This window comes from Poecile atricapillus, chromosome 2 (assembly GCF_030490865.1).
Source record: "Poecile atricapillus isolate bPoeAtr1 chromosome 2, bPoeAtr1.hap1, whole genome shotgun sequence".
Lineage (NCBI taxonomy): Eukaryota > Metazoa > Chordata > Aves > Passeriformes > Paridae > Poecile > Poecile atricapillus.
In genome coordinates, this window is record NC_081250.1 from 140711507 (window position 1) to 140732016 (window position 20510).

A 20510-nucleotide genomic window follows, 5' to 3' on the forward strand; every position below is an offset into this window, starting at 1 on the left:
TAAGGGTGGAGGAGACAGAGTTTTCCCTCTCTACTGCCTTGAGGGTTAGGAGATTAACACCCCTGGCACAAAACCCCATTTCACATGTTGTCATTATCTGTTCTCAGTGCACGTTGCCCTTCTGTGACCAGGCATTTTCCACCATAGAAATGGCAGTGCCTCTGGGAGCAGTGAAGGGGTGCCAGGAGATGACAACAGAATGGCAGAAGTTGTTACCTATGTTACTTAGTGCACAATAGGAAAATAATCAGATCCTGGTGGTCCAGGTGTTGTTGTATCAAACCTAATTCTGACAGAGAACAAACTGATGATATCAGCAAGCTGTTAGTACACAAGGTGATGGATTGTCTTGGTTGCTTGTTACTGTGTGAGAAAACCTAGTTTAAATGAATTGAGAAAAATGGGCATGTAAGTGGCTTGCACAGGTCTGTCATGGTTCTAATCCTGTTCGTGTTAACTTGCAATTACTAGGAGATGCTTCTGAATGTTTACAGTGATCAGCTTCCAGTTCTATAATTACTCCTGTACTTCCTATGATTTATAGGGTACCAACTGCTCAGAGCTTGATGGACAGGAAAGGTATGCCACCCCTCCTCTTTACAGCAACAATGATTTCATTCCTATTTTTACCTGAACATTTTCTGTGTATTACATATGTGGTAAATTTTCCCTACTGTCCTGGGGTCCCAAACCAGGATGCTTACAAAAAAAAAGAAAAAAAAAAAAATAGGAGTGAGATTTATGCTGATACAGATGTTTTTACAGAGAAAATAGTCAGGGCTTAATATTTGGTGCAAAGCTGGGTTTTCTTAGCTACTGAAATTTTTGCAGAGCTAAGAAAGTCAGGATGTGGCTTTTCTTGCAGATCAACCATTGTTTCATTAACTAAGGCAAATGCTCACCAGGGCATGTTTGCAGGGAAATAATTTTGCCCCTGTCAAGCCAGGTTTCGGGGTCATTCCTTAGTGACACTGGCCCTACTCCTCTATGGATAGCCTTGGCCATTCTGCAGGTTTATCCCCTGCCCATCGTTTTCTTGTAGTCAAGAGCATGTGCAAAGCGCCCTCTTAGAAAGAGATTTGAAACTCATTAAGTAAAGACAGGGTTCTGGGAATTAGTTGATTGCTGAGGAAGTGGTCTTCTCACTTGTCCATACCAGGTCATTGCTGCAAGGTATTGTCGTCTTCCTCACCCAGTTTTTAATAAAAACAAACATAACTGAGTGGAGATTTCACAAGGACTTGATGGGGATGCTGGAAGTAGAGTAAAACTGAGTGGTGTTCTTGAGATTTACCTTTTACGAGTGAAAATGCTTTGTGCACACTTTCTCCTTTGTGAAAGGAGATTTCATTCATTTCACTGCAATTTGTCCAGATAACATTAGGAATATTGATGAAAAAGTACTGGCAGAATTAAGACAGAGTTGGTTTGAGGTTCATCTTAGCTACTGGATATGACCTTCAGTGTGCACATTGAAGGTTCTTGTAATGCTGGCTTCCTCTAAGAAGGGAGTTCGAAATGAGAACTTCCAGTACAGAATTAGGGATATAAACTATAAAACAGCAGGAGAGGTATTGTCTCCCCAACACCCTCCCACCCAACTTACGGAGTCCTAGATCCAATTAAAAAACAAAAGAAAGCTATTTTTCTGTGTCTTAGTACCATAAATTATTTCACCAGACTGTGCTTCCTTTGTTTTGTCTCTCATCAGCAGTATCAAAATGTTACTTGACACTAATTGGCATCCTTGTTGGCAGAACCAGCAGAAAGATTCTTGACTGAACAGGAGTGGAGAATAAAACATTTCCTATCTTAAAGGCAGTCTTTTTCTAGCAGTATTGTTTGATATCCACAATATGGAATAAAAGAAAACTTGCTGTATTATTCTGATGAAGTATTTATTACTCCACCTAATGCGATGGAAAGTAATAGAAATAATTGCATCAAGTTGCCAATCTCAGTAGTAGTTTTCCAGCCACAACTGAATTACGCAATGTCTTTTTGCTAATACTGACTTTCATTTCAATTACTCAGACAAGCTGTATTCTGCAGCTGAGGCACTGTATTCAAAATGGCTTCCTGAAACATTTTTCTTGTCTTTAATTGGTCAGATGCAAACCAGGTTTCACACAGGAAACAAACACTGATGTTAATTTTAAAAAGGAAAACAGTAGTCTAAGAGGAGTTGTGTAAACACTGCAAAAGCATTGAATTCTCAGTTTTGAAATAATCTTCCTGGATTGGACAAATGTAACTATACACATTTCCCCTACTATGCATGAAAATTATGAAATGTACTTAAGTGCTGAATTGTTTCCTGCCAAAATCTCACTGGCCCACAGAAACCACTGAGATTAGCTCCATTGGTTAGAGCGTGGTGCTAATAATGCAAAGTTGTGGGTTTGATCCCCATATGGGCCATCCACTTAAGAGTTGGATTCAATGATTCTTGTGGGTCTCTTCCAACTGAGAATATTCTGTGAAATCATAACCCAGAAACCACCATTTTCACAAATAGGACCCAGATCTCTTTTCCTGTGTATTGGGGCCCCCATGTACTATGGAATAAAGCCCCCATAAGTAGCAGGGAATTATGCATTTTGCATTTCTTGAAGGCTGATGTTGGGATTGTAGTTACCAGTAGTTACTTGGCCTTTGTGAACACTGATGGCCTTCATACAGAATGTAGGAATAAAGACTGTGGGAAGAATTAGAAGTTTGGTGATATATATACAATAAAGGCAGGGACAGAAGGTGCACAGAACATATTTCTCAGTTGTAGAAAAGCCCATTTCTAGTATGCTGAGGTATGTAGAGCTTGGTAATATTAGTAGATATGACTTTTCTCCAGGAGATTGGATCTTTCTTAGTTCTTCATATGGGCATGGTGAGACAGATTAGCTACTGAGGTCAAAATTTATATGTAGCAGGAGAAGAAATTCTCTGCCAGCTCCCGGGTAGATCAGGCCAAAGCAAGGATGGTCTGGGGGCAGGCAGAGGACAGTGTGAGCATGTGTAGTTACAGCATTTTCTTATTCTGGAAAACAGAGATACTGAGATGTCCAAGGACAAAAGAGGGCCTTCACAGAGCTCTTTATGGAGTCATTTTTGGCTCATACTTGCTTATAGGTCTTGCTGAAGAACTTACCCTGCACCTGCAGCCACAACAGCAAAGCACTGCTGACATGACAACCAGAGTCTTCCTGTCCCTCCTCCAAAGACTCATTGGGTATGAAAGCTTGAGGGATGGAGAAGCATCTGCCTGCCTTGCAGAAATTTTTAAAGTCTGGAATCTCCAGTGATAAATAGTTTAAATTTAAAATCTGGTTAATACTGTTAAGAGAAACCAGTGCTGTCTTAGGATAACACCTACAACATGCAGGATGAATATTTGCATTTCTTCCAGTGCAACAACCAAACCATAGCTCATTCATGCATTTCAATATATTTTGGAATGTCAACACACAGGGATTGCCTTGTACCACAGATGTACAGTGTATGCTGCCAGTTAAGCCTGCAAGAAATGGGGGCCTGAGCAGGAGAACTGGTCTTCTCATGCCAGGTCACATTCTGTCTCTTTTGTTGTTGGGGTTTCCCAAGCTGCTGCTGACCTTCAAGTCCATGTGCTTGGTGTAATTTCTTCCCTGACATGCCCCAGCACCTTCCCTGAGCAGTGACCACAGCACGGTTCAGCATGAAACATTTTGCATGGCGGTCTCCTCTGTTCCAGGGGGTTGGTATGCGGATTTCCAGACTCAGAACAGCAGCAGAATAGGTGTGGTGAGGCTTTGCTTTCCTGAATGATTGAGGGGTGTAAGAGTCTCTTTCAGAGATGACAGCCTAACAGCTGTCTTCTTTGGAACGCAGCGTCTGCCTAGACTTCAGTAAAGCCTTTGATACTGTTTCCTGTGGCATTCCAAGAAACTGTGTTCCCATGGTGTGGATAGGTGTGCTTTTCACAGGGAAAAAAATTGGCTGGATGGCCAGGCCTGGAGTATTCCCCAGGGCTCAGTACTGGGGCCAGGACTCATTACTGGGGCCAGTCCTCTTAATTATCTTTATTAAGGAGATCTTTATCAAGGGACCAAGGGCAGCAAAGGTGAATTTTTGGATGGTACCAAGTTGGTTGGGAGTATTGATCTTCTGGAAGGTAGGAGGGCTCTACAGAGTCTTGAGTTTTGAGTGATGGGCCAAGGCCAATGGTATGAGGTTCAACAAGACCAAGTCCTGGGTCCTGTACTTGGGTCACAACAAATCCATGCCATCCTACAGGCTGGGGAACAGTGGCTGGAAAGCTGCCCTTGGAAAAGGACCTGGGGGTGCTGGTCAGCAGTGGATGAACATGAGGCAGTGCGTGCCCAGGTGGCCAAGAAGGCCAATGGCATCCTGGCCTGGATCAGGAGCAGTGTGGCCAGCAGGACCGGGGCAGAGATTGACCCCCTGTGCTCAGCACTGGTGAGGCCACACCTTGAGTGCTGTGTCCAGTTCTGGGCCCCTCACTACACAAAGGACACTGAGGGGCTGGGGTGTGTCCAGAGAAAGACAGCAGAGCTGGGGAGGGGTCTAGAGCACAGGTCTGATGAGGAGCTGCTGAGGGAACTGGGGATGTTTAGCCTGGGGGAAAAGAAGCTCAAGGGAGACCTAATCAATCTCTACAACTCCCTGAAAGGAGCCTGTGGCCAGGTGGGGTTGGTCTCTTCTCACAGGTAATAACTGACAGGGCAAGAGGAAAAGGCCTCAGGTTGCACCAGGGCAAGTTTAGGTTGGGTATTAGAAAAATTTCTTCACTGGAAGGGTTGTCTAGAATTGGAACAGGCTGCCCAGGGAAGTGGTGGAGACACCATCCCTAGAAGAATTTAAAAGATGTGTAGATGTCACACTTAAGGACATGGTTTACTGGTTAACTTGGCAGTATCGGTGAATGGTTGAGCTGCATGAACTCAGAGCTCTTTTCCAACCTGAATGATTATATGATTTCATCAGTGCTAAGATTTTTTGATGGTAATAAATATGTTGTAAGATGTCTTAGACATGGTATCAGTATATTTGGCCTCCACCCTGCTTTAAAATACCTTTCAACTTTAGAAATTTTACAGAGATAATTGCACTTGATCAGACCTGGTGTGTTCCAGGTAGACACATGTTCTGCTGGCTTAGCACAGAAGCAGGTGCTTATCTCCTTTCAAGAGTTAATTCTTTATCTGCAAACTCCACTGTATAAATTACTTTCGGAGATGAAAACAAACACTTTGTAGTGACTTAGTGAGAACAGTAAATGTTGTCACGTGCTATGTCCCTGTCTCTGCAGGAAAGTCTTACATCTATATTTAATTTTCCCTATTCTTTGCAAGGACTCTGTACCTTTTTACAGAAGAATTTTCTTTGTGAAGATGATCAGTGCATTTAGTTTTAAGCATCAAGACACGTGATGCAATTGAAAGTTTGTTATAATTGTAGAAGTGGATTAAATATCTAACAAAGTATTATTTCTCTTGCTTTTGTTGAAAAACTTTCCTTCTCTTCTAAAATTGATGTGAATAATGAAGTATGTGTTGCTATATTTACCTTACATGTCTGACTGCTTATGATTATGATTCAGTTACAAAGTGAAAATTTGACATGTATGTGAAATGTACTCCTTCTTAATTCAAGATTTCTCTTTGGAACCTCCTTCTTGGAAATATCAACTGCAGATAGCAGTTTACAAGTATCAGTGAAGCATACCATAAATCCTTGACTTAATTGATCATAGGCTTTCTTCTCCAAAATCAACACCTATATTTTTTAAAACAATTTTTCTATTTGATCTAAAACCTGAATCACATCAGCCTTTGGATATATCCAAGCTTTCATTAGGCTAAAAATGATAAAACATCATGTTTTTACAGATGATGCCTTGATTTATCTCAGTAACACAAGCCTTCAGTTGGTCTATGATGTCTTGCAACCCAACTTTGTTTTTATTGTAAGTCCTGTTACCCCCGTGCTGATGCCAGGCAGAAGCACTCAGGTTTTTGTGTGGCAGCTCTTCCCTGGCAGTTCCTGTGCATAGGGACAGTAACCTCACCCATAGTAATTCAGCTGCTTCTGCTAAATCTGGAGACCACTTTTAATATTTTTAATGATTTTGCCCTTGTAAGAAGTCAAATAATAAGAACTTCGTATGTAATTGTATAAACACCCAGCTCCTTAGTTTGTCAGCTTCTCATTGTGCTCTTCTTGCAGTTGTCTTTATCTACAGTGGGAATGGATTTGGATTTTGAAAGAACCACATGCTCTATGCTTTATGTAAATAACATATGAAAAATTCTTTTCATATTAACTATTGAGTTTTATTTTTCTGACAGAGAATGGGTTTCAGTTTTTAACAGCTGCAGCAAAAAAAAAAAAGAGATACCCAGATGGGCCTTTTCATCTTCTGCTTGCTTCCCTTGCCACAGACTGTACTTTCCATACTTTATTTGGAAGCAAAGAAAAGCAGTTGGCTATGTTCTGTAAACTTACTAAATTAAAGATGATAAATCCTCATATACAAACCAAAAAGACTGCTGAAATGTGTGTGATTCAACACTGGCTTTTCATGCTAAAGTAATATGTATTTGAAAATATACTGCAAATAGATGGCAAACTGGCTGGAAAGACAAAATGTATATAGAAACATTTATCTGCATGTCTATTTTAAGGCAGCAGAAATAACATGTTACATGATCAGAACATACCACCTTAATAGGATACTCTGAATTTCAGTTCCCAAGGAACATTTGACAGTTTTCTACTGTAATCCTCAGGATTACAACTTTAAAGACAGTATAAAAGTTGTTTAGACTCTTTTTTTGAGTACATGAATTTACTACAGTTCATTGAAACAGCTCAGAAAGCCCTCCCTAGTTATACCTCAGAGTGCTGTAGTTATAGCACAGCTTTTTTTTCTGGACCTACTTACAGTTCCAGGACCTATTTATTTCTGGACATGCTTACTGACTTCACCCTTATTGGGATGAGCTGGAGCAGCTCTCTTTTGTATTGCAGAGACAGAATCTGCCTTGCAGTTTTATACAAGGGGATCAGTGGAAACAGGAGCAGTTCAAGCTTAGATCCATTGTCTGTTCAAAGTGAATTCCTTGTAATCCAAATAGGAAAAAAAAATACAATTTAGCACAGCTGCACTGCTGAGAGTTTAACATGATGGTTGAATACATGCACAGGTGGGCTTATCTATGGTCTGTGTAGCATATAAAAATTCATAAAAGATGGAAATGCAAGTGTTGTGTTTATGTAGTGCAGGGAATCCAAGACCCAAGATGCAGGGCCCTGTTCTCACTGAACATCTGTAGTCTCTCCCTGGATTTGTGGGAGATCCAAGCAGGTGGAATTCATCCATGTGTAAAAGGAAACTAATCTGAATAGGTGCCATGATTAAAATGCATTTGCAGTGCCAGATTAGCAGAAAAACAGGAAGGCTTTGAGAGGAGTGGGAAAAGCATTGTCCGGTGCTGACTAACGTGCCAGTTGCTCTCCTCCAGCCGCACGTGTCGGTGCAAGGCAGAGTGGAAGAGCCCAGGAGTGGCTGGGGAGGTGGGCAGTGTGGGCTGAGGACTGGCTGGAAGCTGTGCAGCCACTCTGGGCAGCTCTCAGCAGCTGCTGGTGTTTGCCAAGCCCACGGACTCGCCGCTGCTCCCTGAAAGCCAAAGTGGACACACACTTCCAGTTTCTCTGGCAAGGGACCAAAACTGGGCTGGCCAAAGGCCTGAGGCACAGAGGGGGCTGGCTCAGCAAGCTGTGTGCTAGCCATAGACAGAGGCATTTTTTTAAGGAACTCGTATTTTGTATGTTGATTTGTTTCCTTCCCTTTTAAACACTGGTTCTGCTTTGGAGAGGGGAGCAAGAAAGCAAAATGACATGGAATGGGAGCCAGACCCTTCCCTAGGCACACTTTGGGTGCAGGTGGAAGCAGCTCCAGCTGTGCTTTCCTTCAGATAACCCCCCAGCCCCTGCCAGCCCCCGCAGCCTGTCAGTGTATGTCTCATCATCCTGCATTTGCTCTTGGTGTGACATTGCTCTTTTGGGGTAATACCCTGCCACTCCAGAGGTCAAAACTGATACAGTCATCTGTGACTTGCTATATGAAGGCACAGACTATTGCAGCCAGTCACAGTGAAAGTCTAGAATGATCTCCTGCAACTTCCAACTGCATTTCACATCATTTTAATAGAGGAAACTACCTCATTAAAAAGATAAAGTGTACTTTTGAATAGACTGGGGCTGCTGCCTTGTGCAGTCAAAGACTTGGAAATGTGTTGTGCTCTGCTGGAAAGAGTTCAGTGCTGCTTTTGACTTTAAGTGGAGAAAGACATGACATATCCACACTGAAAAATCCATACACCCTGCTTTTTTAGCCTCTTCCTCTTAACCCTAGCGCAAGCACACTCTCACACAAACAAACACACTTCAATGTGTCCTCTGCTCTCTTGAGAAAAGCTGCTCATCTGGCTCCTCGTGGAACTTTGATCTCCTTCCCACTGCTCGCTCAACGTGGAACAGCCGTTCCCTGGCTCCAGCCACGAGCTTGCTTGGTGACAGTGTTGTTTCTGGGGAAGTGCAGAGCAGCTGGAGTGCCTCACTGGACATGTCCTACTGGGGACTGCAGCTTTCAGCTGGTAGAAAACATTAATCACCACAGTGGAGATGTACACAGATTATCAGCGCTAAAAATCATGGGAAATTGAAGTGGTGGGAGGGATTTGGGGGAAAAGCCAGTTATGAAAATGGCCTGATTTTTCAGGCATGAGTCATACCATTTATTAAAATAGGCTTTTGTACTTTCTAAAGCTTCCTCAGTTCTGTGAAATCAGTGTAAAGCTAATATTTCTATCACTGCTGTGCATCAGCCTCCTTGAAAAAGTGGAAGAGAAAAGGCTGTTTGAGCTCCATGCAGATCCTGGGATTTTATGTCAGAACCAGAAGCTGAAAGAAGATTTGCATGGATGTTGCTATTTATATTTTATGTATCTGAACAGAAACTGCGAAGCAGCCAGGAGCAAGAAGCACCAAAGCTGCGACATTAAGTGCTCCCAAAAAGAGATCTAAAATAAATATTCTGATTTTTCTCATCTCATCATTCTCATCAGTAACATAAATGGTGGATGACCAGCTAAAATCCTTGCCAATGAAATTTTCAAACTCTAGGGATAGATGAGACAGTAAACCAATAATTGAACTCTATTAATTAAATGGTCATTACCCCAAAAGTTATGGTTTTTTGTATAGCTGATGGTATAACCACAAGGCAATGCATCTAGGAAATGAGAATACAGGGTCCATTTGCTGCTGTGGAGCAGTGCTGTGTAGGGAAAGGAGGATGTGCAGGGCACAAATTATTCCCATTTTATGCTATTTGTGCAGTACAGTGCAGTTGTAATGGTGGGCCTGAGATGTACAAAAAGAACAACAGCCAGTAAGAAAAGGGGAGGGAGGTTGTAATTGTAGGCATGCAATTCTGATAAATGGATTTTTAGGAAAGATAAATTCTGAAGAGGAGGGCTAAAAAAGGACAGAATTTAGGGTGTAGTATTTATTGAGTTGATTTGAGATATGTTTGAGAGTTGGCTTAATCTCTTCACAGATTTCTTTGCAAAGATTTTTGACCAGATCGTACATAACTTTCTGATGAAGGTGTGACAAAATCCAGGGATTAGCAGCTAAAGTTAAGAAAATTCAGCTTTGAGTTGTTTATTTTCTGGAAGGGCAAGTGACTGAAGGCTTGAACAGCTTGTAAAGGGAAGATTAAAGTGGTCAATAAATGCCTTAAAATATGAGCAAATTAATTTTTTTGCAAGATTAAAAGATAATTGTTAAATTCTGTTTCTGGGAAAAATTCTGTGGCCTGTATATGTGGGAGATTAGACTGGTGGGTTGTGACCCTACCTCCAAAGTTTGACATCGGTGAATATGTGCTAGTGTTGGTGCCTTTCCTTCCAGGACAATAAATGTTCTTGTGTACTTTTATGGTTTTGAGTTTTCCAGTCACCATATTTTTCTTTACTCTCTTCAGTGCATTTCTTTCTGTTGCATAAGGTGCACATTGTAACATGAACATGTTGCCACCTGAACAGCTGTGAATTAAATTGCAGCCAGAAACATGAAGTCACCCCACCTTGCTCTTTGCGTCACCCTCATAATGTACAAATGCAGGTCCTGACACTCATCAGCCACAGCTTGACTGTTAAAGACAAACTGAAATGGATGCCAGTTTGCTGTTCTATGCTGCACCATGAAGGGCAGTGAACTAGTTCAGGAGTAGTAATGTTAATCCCTTTCTAGAGCAGCAACTTCCATGAGAGATACCTGGAGCAAGAACCTTGTCAGCTGCCACAAGTTTGTCTGCTACTGCCTCTGAGTCAACTCCCAGAGGTAACAACCTCTAAATTACCTTTAAAGAAACTGCTCCTGGACAAGTCTGTGCAACCCTCTCAGCATTCTGCCATCAGTTTGGAAAAGCTTTTCACTCCCACTTTTCTCTGCTGCTTGCAGCAAAGTGTGGGCTGCTAAAGCAGTTGAGCTGAGCACCCGTGACTGCACCTGAACCACTCACCCAGCAGCTACCAATGTAACAAACCCAACCTTCTGTGTGTGCTCTGCATCCAGCATTCAGGGAGCTGTGATTTACCAAGGATAAGGGCAAGTTTCTGGCTCTTGCTTAAAGTCAGCCACTGCACCCAAGGAGTGCTTTCAGAGGCAGCCAGCACCCACATCTGCCTCTCCCTCCTCAACCTCTTCCTTCTGATCTGTGGTCTGGAAATTCCATTTTCCACACCTTTCCAGATACAGTCATCCTTAGGCAGAGTCACAGCCTGGACATTTAATCACAAATCATGAATTAGTCAGATGACTAAAAAAAAAAGAGCCCCATGAGGCATGGTAGTAATTTTGGTTAGAGTCTTTATTTGATGATGTATGAACAAGGAGGCAGTCTGAGCTATATTGCTCCTATTTGTATTTTTAGCTTCTTTTTAAATATGTAAAAAATTACATGATGTTACAAATACATGATATGTGAACTATCCTTAGAAATAAGGAGGTTAAAATAGGAAAGTCAAGGAGCATGCCAAATTCTATTCTGATGGTATGTGTCCTAAGTATTTTGGCTGCAAATCCTTTGTTGTGTAAATCATATACAAATATTCTTCAGCATACATACAGTCACTGGACTTAGCTTTTCCACTTGCACTCATTTATTGTATAAAAATTTACCTTCTATGGACTGAAATAGTTACTGCAGAGATTATTGGCTTCAGTGGAAAACCTAAGCCTTGCTGTTTTAAGTCTATAAATATTACAATATTTAATTCAAAACATGTATTGTTGTCATAAATATGTTCAGTATTGTGGCATAAAAATGTTTACATTATCTAGTTTCATGGTCAGTAATTCTTGAATTTCAGAGTGCTTGACAATGTCTGTAGCATGAGTGTATGTTTATATCTGATTGTCATAATTTCTCATTACTGTCAGAGCACTTAAGTTAATGACACAAACAACAGAATAATTCTAGTTAAAAACGGTGGCATTGTAATATTTAACTTGGCTCAGAAACCCTACTGATATTTCTTACATTGTGAATGGCTGGCCATAGCAGCTCTATTTCCAAGGAAGCATTTGTGGAGCCCTCTTTCATTTAAGATTATGAATCACAATAGTGCTGAATAAACAGAGCTTGCCTTTTTAAGACTGAATTTGAGATGGCCTCAAAAAATCTATTTTGTCTTTAAATTAGGTTATTCTAATAATGTGGTAAGATATTGATAGATATTGCTACTTTTACTTACCGTGTCAGTGATCTTAAAATGAAACTGTTAGCTGCAAACACCTACGTACTAACTCTGCCTCTGATAGCAAATCCTTTGGGGGAACGTAGGCAGATTGCCAGATCTCTCCTCCTCTACTTCCGTTCTTCAAAAATAGTGAGTGTCAAATAAGTGTTGTTTAATAGTATTGCATATGATATGTATCCAAAATGGGGAGCACAGCAGGAGTGTGTGCCTGTGAAAATTAATGTGTCAGAACACAGCAGGGAGTTAACTTGTGATGCTAAATTGGACTAAACAAAGCCATTTTGCATCCCTGAGGACGCAACAGATTCAGCATCCAAAGGAAGCAGACAAAAGCCAGGTGGCACTGGCTCTTCCAAAGATCTTTGACAGAACCAGGCAATCTAAGGGATGCTTTACAGCCTACGCCACACGACTCTGGGGCAGATGGCCTGTGGGGCAGCTTGGGCACCAGCATGTGCAGTTCAGAAAGTTCCTGTGCTGATTATTCCTTGTGTCCCAAAGGTAGAAGTGCATTTGTATAGACAGTGGTTTCCCTGACAGTGACCCAGGCAGGCAAGGGACATGCTTCTTTGCAAGATGGTCTGACCTCATAAGGCAGTTTCTGTACCCACACAAAAGACGGTGCCCTCGGGATCATATCTAGGACTGGAATCTTCCTTATTGTCTGGGTGACTTGACATCCCTGAAGAGGGTGACTGGACTGGACTTTTTCTTCTTTGAGGTTATTTCTTCAGCTCACAAACATCAAATGACTTATTGGCAGATTATATGTGAATGCAGCCTATTTTGCAAGGTGTGGTGTAGTTCTGTAGCTCCATAAAGAGTAACCTGAGACACAGGTTCAGAAGGGATGAGAGCAAGAAATACTGTATTTAGGATGAGAATGAAAGGAAAGCAGGCCAGCAGGGCTCCAGGCTCTGGATCTTGTGTAGCACCTTGGACTCTGCTGGTTTTTGGACCCATGTGTTGGGCAGAGGAAAGAGCGAGGTAAAAGTTCTGTGTCTGCAGTAGGAGGCCAAGTGACTGAGACATAATCATTGACTGACCTCAATGCATACCTGTGGTGTTGTTTACACTTTACACATAAATATCTATAGCCCACCAGTTTTTATAATTCAATATTGCAAGAAATGCAATTTATAAACTGGGAAAATCCAGAGTCTGGTCAACTGTGAGAAATTATTTCTGTGGAACGTGATCACAGAAGCTGGGTGAAAATGGAGAAAAATGCTGCCAAGCACCTACTGCAGCTATTTTAATTGCTGCAGTACTGATGCAGAGAGTACTCCAGAGAGCTTTCCTGCAATCAGGACCTGCAGGAGCCAAAGCACTTTCAGGACCTGGCACAGAGCTCCATCCAGCTACTGTGTTTTTCATCACAGCATCGGTGGTAGTGAAGGCGTAGATGTTATTCTTGTACGCTGGGGGTAGGCTTGGTGCTCCTGCTCTGACCCCAGCAGCCTGGGGTTTGCTCTCAGTGTCAATACAGGTTGCAATTAAGGTTTTTGTTCATTATGTACGAAATTACTTTTGGCCAGGTGCCTGTTCCCAAACCTTGTGTGTCCGTGCAAGGGGGGGAAGTGGCCTGCAGGAAATGTCTGGGACACAGTGTCTGTGGTGAACAAGACAGAGGAAATACACAGGTCTTGATTCTTTGCTGCCCTGTAGCTCTGAACAAGGTAGCTGGACAGAAGTCCCAGGGGCTGCCCTACACTGATGAATTTACACAAAACTTGATGTAAGGAGCTAAGTCTGGTCTGTAGCAACCAGCAGCAGCAAGAGACATACAGTGTTAGACCATTATGCAACCTGTCAGAGAGGTAATTCTATTACTCTCTCTATATTCTATTCTATTTCCACTGGACAATAAAAAGTGCATCTCATTAATCAAAGTAGTGTAAAAGATTCTTCTCAGAATTTGCCACAACAATTCCTAGTTTGTTTTTGCTGCTATAAAGGGTGTATATTGGAGCCACCTGTGTGAAGGTGACCACTTTCCTCCTCTTGCTGAGGCTGCACAGGGGAAGAGGAGAGCTCTGACCATTGCATCCTTAAAGCAAGGTCTGTAGTGCACAAATTGCACATGGGTAGGCTTGGATTTCTTTCTATGCCTACCAGGCATAGACTTTGTATCCATTTCTTTTCCTAGTGTCCAACAAGCACCATTTTATGGACAGCAAGTTGCTCTACCAGTGCAGAATGAATTTCCGGCGGCGACGGCGATTAATGGAGCTCCTCACTGAGAAATCTCGCTTGATGCCAGAAAGCCATGACAGCCCATTTTGCCTGCGCAAACAGAACCATGACAACAGGAAACACACCAGTTTTCTCTCAGGTGACTCATTAATTATATACTGCTGTTTGTAGAGTGACTCCATGGAGTGTTAAAAAATTGGTTTTGGACAAGGGGTTTCGGTGTTAGAAAAAAATGCAGGGCTGAGTATTATATATCCCTCTTCACAGGGATTGTCCATTCACTCATTTTACCAAACCTGTAGCTCCTTGGGGTGTACCTGTATCAACATCATTTCAGATGCTAGTCCAAATTTGGGGTCCATGTTTAAACTGAACTGGTTGAAGTCCTCCAAACTCAAAGTAATTTGTCATACATGCTATGGGGAGTTTTCAAGAAGATTAAAGTGAGGGGAAAGAGCCCTGCAGCATTTTTGTACAGTAATAACTAGGAAGTACTGAAAGAAGGGGAAGGAAAACTGGAAAAACATTCCCTATGTTGAAATGCCTCTTAGAAGACACTGCAATGGGAGCAGTTCAGCCATCCTGTTAGTTACAGCATTACTCTCATGCAGTGACTCTTCTAACAGTGTAGGGATGCACTAACCCATTCCCAGTGTTGTCAGTGAAAACATGGCTTGTTGCTGTTTTTTTAAAAAAGAAACAGAAGAACAGCTTAATAACTGGTACCGGCTCCCTTTCTCTGTTTTCTCTCTGCTTGCAGTGAGTCCCACCAAGGAGATAAAGATCGTGTCGGCAGTGCGGAGGAGCAGCATGAGTAGCTGTGGCAGCAGCGGGTACTTCAGCAGTAGCCCCACGCTCAGCAGCAGTCCCCCTGTGCTCTGCAACCCCAAATCTGGTGAGCACCAGCATGGCTTACAATGCACAGCAGCCAGGGTACAGACATCTCTGTGGGGAGAAGGCAATGTGAAGAATGCCTATCATTACGCCTAAGCCTCTGTTTCCAAGAATACATTAAAAATTCACAGTGTCACAGGTTTTGTAGGCCAGAGGGAACTATTATCATCTTCTAGCCTGAAGTTCTGTTGAACAGAAGCCAGACATCTGCCTCCAGTAATCTCTACGTCAAGTCCATAATTGTGGTTTGAGCTGCAGTTTATCTCTTAGGACGATGTGCAGTCAGAGGCCTAGATTTGCCTCTTCACTGCCAAGCTCTGAACCAATTCAAATCTCCTCCTAAAGACATTCTTTTGGTGCAAGTCAGAGGAGAGTTTAACTATCCAGTGACTGCTTGAGCTCCAATGGAGTAACACTTCTCAGAAAACAGCATGCTCTAAAAAAACTGAGGCAGCATTGTTTCAGCCTGTCAGAGACCATTTGAACATTTTAATTTGTTTTAAGTCTTACACTGGTCTGTTTCAGAAGGTAGAAGTAGTGTGGAAGCTTATTTTCCTTTTGAAAGGATTTCCTATCCCACGCCGGAAGGTTAAACACACCCATTCTTCCACAGTTCACTTAAAATTGTTTCTTACTGTACATCTGGGAAGGGAAAAACAGACCAAGATACATATTGTTTCAGCCTCTCTGTTTCCCTCAGAAATAGCCCTGAATATCAAACAGGGCCCCTGCTTCCCTTTGAGCTCCTTATTATTTCAAATTCACCAAGTCTCTGCCAGTGGTGTGGGGAGTAGTGTACAGCAAGGGAAGGCTTCAGTGGATATGTGTAATCTTTGTTTTCAGAGGGATGCTGGCATTTGAAGCAATTACAAGAGAGTGCCTCAAGCACTAGGTGAATGCTGTTCAAAGCGTTGACCATTTACTCCAGAGATGAGTGAGCTAAAGTGCGTTTCATTCCTGCTGTGCAGAGCGGCCATCAGAAAGGGAAGGATATTTTCCTTCTCTCTTCTTTTAGCACATTTCCTTCTCTGCTTAAGCTCTGCTGGGAATTCAGTATGAAGCTCTGAACTAAAATAATTGGAAGGACTCAGTAGGATTATATGCTCATAACCCCTCCAGCAGACCTGCTGCCCAGCAGGGGAAATGCTGTCAGTTCTAGTGGCCATTGCATCCTCAGGGTGTGTTGCTGTTGGGTGTTCAGCACCACCTACCAGTATGCTCACCCCTTCATGCAAGGGGCTTGCCCCTGTATCATAACAGTATCATGTTTTGGCAGAATATCTCTCAGGTATGTTTTCCAGAAATGCTCTGGTAGCTTTTGTATGGGTAGCTCTTTGTCCCCAGTACATTAATTGCATCCTGGAAAATTTTCTGGGACAGATAAAACAGCATTCATGTGCTATCCATAAATGTGTGTGTTATCTGAAGTATGCCAACTATTCTGTTCATTTACAGTTCTGATTTTATATGAAGTGTCAGGCCATGAGTAGTGAGAACAAGTTTATTTTAATGCAGCTGATTACACAACACTGGAAGAAAAAGAATAGGCTGACGTTGCTCTTGCATAAATTTTTTAGAAGAAATTTTCCCTTAGGACTAGTTTTCAAGCTGTGAATAGCTTTAACAGACTCATATTTGAAAGAGGACAGCAGTGGGCTTATAAACAGACTGGTTTTTAAGAATTATACAATTACTGGCAATGTAGGGTTATTTCTCCCAGAGCACAAGTACAGATCCGCATGTCAGCTTGCATAGGTTAACATAAGGCTGTCAGATGTAAATGTTACGAGGAATTCTTAATCCTCTGCTGACTATAAGGAGACTTTGTTCAGAAATAGCTTCCTGCTATCCAGACCCAGAGTGTGTTGCTGAACTACATGCTAATGAACACAAGGCAGAGGTGTATTTGTTGTAAGATGAGCTCTCTTGCAGGCAAACACTTAAAAAACACCCAGGTCATGACTTGACCAATCATGTAGAAAAACAATCATCAAACAAAAAAGAAAAATTCTGGAGGTCTAATGAAGGGAGGCACGTAAGAGAGCTCTGCATGGATGATTTACCTGATTCTGACTTGTAAAATGAGCACAGTCGTTCAGGTTTTTTCACATTGACCAGACATGCTCTGCAAAGTATAACAGTGACTAAATGACAGTTCATCAAAATGCATGGGAAAGTAAAAAAAAAAAAGTATTGGTTTTTCTGCTAGAATTCTCCCTGCTTCCATGAATGTCATTAAGAAATTCAAGAATGTCTTCAAATACCATCTGTGAGAAATTTTGTCTCCCACCTGTGAAAAGACAGAGACCGTCAAAATTATATATCACTAAAAGAAAAACAGCCATAATATTAAGGGTGAAGCAGACAAATGGGTTGAACAGCATATATCTTTATGTTGTCCTTTGTCTGTGAAGCATTTATGGACAGATAAAAAATGGTACACAGGATGGTATTGATTTGATCTGGCAGAACTTCAAATTTAATTTATTTGGAGGAAAATGATGCCATTACATAGGAAGGCAATGGGGACCTACAGAAACTTACTGCTATTTCCTTTCATTTAAAATCCCAAACACCTGTAGGTTACCTCATCTGTCCCTGGATAAGATGGGAGTTACAGGTCTGTGCCTACAGTTGCAGAAATCTCTTGAGATAATTCCTCACCCTAGCAGGATTTTCTTGCTATTCAATTCTGTGATTCAAACACAAAGCAGATGAAATAGCAGAGAGCACCCAACAAGCACACAGTGAGTTGTGAAGGAAAGCTGCTCTGTGCCAGGAAGGTTGGTCACTTGTTTCAACACTGGACACAAGAAAAGCCACTTTGGTTTTTTGTGATAGTGTTTAGGAGATTTTGATTGCAGACAACAGTCTTTTGGCTAAATCCCTCAGTTTTCCAAAGATCTCATCATTTATACTCAGAATTATTCTGCAGGCTTTTCCTTGGTTCTCTTACTGCTTTCAACAAGCAAGTCTGCAAGAATTGAAAGCTTGTATGGGAAGTGGGGCCAAAAAGATGTATCCTGACACTGTATCTTTTTTATTAGGAGAAACTCCAGAGGAATATTTTTATTGAATATTCATTTCTGTACCTCCACAGTATTAAAGAGACCTGTGACTGCTGATGAACTCTTGATGCCTGGAGCCCCATATGTTAGAAAAACTTTTACGGTATGTCTCCAGTATTTTCTTTATTTTCTGAGTGTTATATGCATAGGGCAGTCTAAACAGACATTTTCTGATGGGATAATTAGAGCTTATTTGTATTTGCTGAGGTTTATACTTTAAAATCCCGAACTCCATAATAAGTACTTCCACAAATTTCAGGTCTGATTCAGCGCTTGTTTATTCTGTCTTTATGCCAGTGTGATACTTAAAAGGGATGTAAAACTACATAAAGCCAATAACATTTGTATTATATAAACTCATCTGGACTTGGTGCTCCTGCTCTGCAGGAATGGATCACCTACCCAAACCGGTAGCAGGGTAGGGTTTCTGAGGTTTCTAACAGGGTCTTTCTATATGATGAGATAGAAAATTTGACTCACATACATTATTAGAGCCTTTCTTTAATGATATTCTTGAACCTAGTCATTGGAATCATTGCTTTTACAGCCTCCTAGTGTAACAGAAAAACTTCATTCAAAGCAAGAGGAGTCATTTAGATAGAGCCTTTCCCATGAGTGACATAGCAGCCTGTATTCTACTATGTGTTGGAAGTACAGGGATCTTGAAGTTACGTCTCAGACCATTTAGAAGTTGCCCCCTTGAATTTCATGGAACTGCTTAAAGTGATCATGTCCTTTCTTCTTTCCAGATTGTTGGTGATGCCGTGGGCTGGGGCTTTGTGGTGCGGGGGAGCAAACCCTGCCACATCCAGGCTGTGGACCCCAGTGGGCCAGCAGCCGCGGCTGGGATGAAGGTGGGTTCTCAAAATGGGATGATTTCCCAGGGAAATTTGTGCTGCTTTGTGAAGGTCTTGTGCTGCCAGTATCTGGGGACAGAGAGGTGCTTTTGTTTCCAGTGTTCAGTGCCTTTGTCTCAGTTTCAGGCATTTGTGCACAGTGAGTTCTGTTGCCTTTAAACCCCCTCCTGTTTCTCTTCTGTCCATGAGATTCTTGAAGTCTCTTTTTCACATGAGACTTGATTGTCTGTTCCAACTTGCTTTCTTGATCTTTTCACTTTTTGAGGTGGGTTTTGCTTCAAGTGGTTGGCTGGTTTTGGTGGTGGTGGTGTTCTTATTTTTTGATGGATTTTTTTATTTTATTTTTTTATTTTCATGTTTTTTCAACTCTGCACAATTTTAGCTTCCCTTTTTACTTTCTAATTCATGCGACTACTGGTGTGCAGCTTCTGGACTGTTTAGGAACAGGCAAAGTCAGACATACCTAGTGAAAGTGAAGCTAACATAGCCCATTGTTCAATCTAAAGCAATTAAGATTCAAGACAATTTGGAAAGAACAACAGATGATACTTTCATAAAGAGCTGAAATAGCTTCAGAAGTGATTTAAGAATCAATAAATACACATTCCACTTCTAGCTTTTGCACTGCAATGCAGAGACCATTGACTTACCTGTGGGCTTGGATCACATCCTGCATATATCTGTGAATTAATCTCTGCCTTGTACAAAGATAAAAATAAAGAAAAAAAGTATTGTATTAAGTACAGATAAAAGTGAGTTTTAATAAAAGTTAGCTGCTAGACCTGCTCCAATGACCAGAAAGATCAAACTATCCATTTATGCCATGCTTTATTGTATGGCAGCAACACAGATGTAGGTTTCAGGTGTATTCCACTTGTTTGCCATGAAGTTTTTCCAGTTGCCTCTCACCTGTCCATTCAACCCACCAAGCTGGAGGCCACAGCTCCAGGGATGCACATCCTGCTCACTGCATGGTGCCAGACCTGCCATGAGACCCTCCTTAGCAAGAGCAGGATAGGGGTTCCTGCTCTCTGCCTGCTAATTCTTTTTTTAATGGAACTTTCAGGAACCTACTGTCTTGGAAACTTTTTTTTTTAGTAAAGGTAGGCAAAACCCCTGGGACAGGGACTGGCAGCTGCAGAGCTTGTTGGTGCATGTAGCACACAGACACATCCTGCTGGCAAAGAAGCTTGAGTTCTGAGGGAGCTGGAATTTTTTTTTAATGTTTTATACAACACCTAAATATAATTACAATTACAATTTTTATATGAAGAGTATGATTTTCAAATAATGATCCTGCCTAAAATTTCAAGGGCCTAAATTTGAAAATAATTTATTAAATCATGTGTATATTCTAGATCCTGAACTTGACAGTTTAGTATTTTACAGCACCTTTTATTCTCTGAATATAGAGGCTAGCTGTACAGTGGAGCAATTCTGAAAGCTGACACTGTGGTGTCATATGTGTAATCCCATGGGTTGGAGAGGTCTACCTGAACCATTCAAGATTGAAAAATGCAAAATAGTTCACTGTCCTGAAAGGAACAAACAGTGCTGTAAAACTGGAATATAATGCCTTGCTTTTACACAAGGACAGATCTGATTATTTTCAAAGCTGTTATCTTTACATGAAATGGTTTTCCAGAGCAGAATTGCACATATTA

The 20510-nt window shown here is 41.6% G+C and overlaps 1 protein-coding gene across 3 annotated transcripts in view; it reads left to right on the top strand.

Moving 5' to 3' along the window:
- The window catches only part of DEPTOR (DEP domain containing MTOR interacting protein), an 83023-nt gene that overhangs the window by 35975 nt on the left and 26538 nt on the right, over positions 1 to 20510 (top strand). For all 3 annotated transcript variants that reach the window (XM_058831319.1, XM_058831321.1, XM_058831320.1), the window contains 4 exons: positions 13981 to 14166; positions 14788 to 14922; positions 18022 to 18092; positions 18739 to 18843. In XM_058831319.1, the coding sequence (XP_058687302.1) occupies positions 13981 to 14166; positions 14788 to 14922; positions 18022 to 18092; positions 18739 to 18843 (497 nt within the window). The remainder of the gene's footprint in view (positions 1 to 13980; positions 14167 to 14787; positions 14923 to 18021; positions 18093 to 18738; positions 18844 to 20510) is intronic.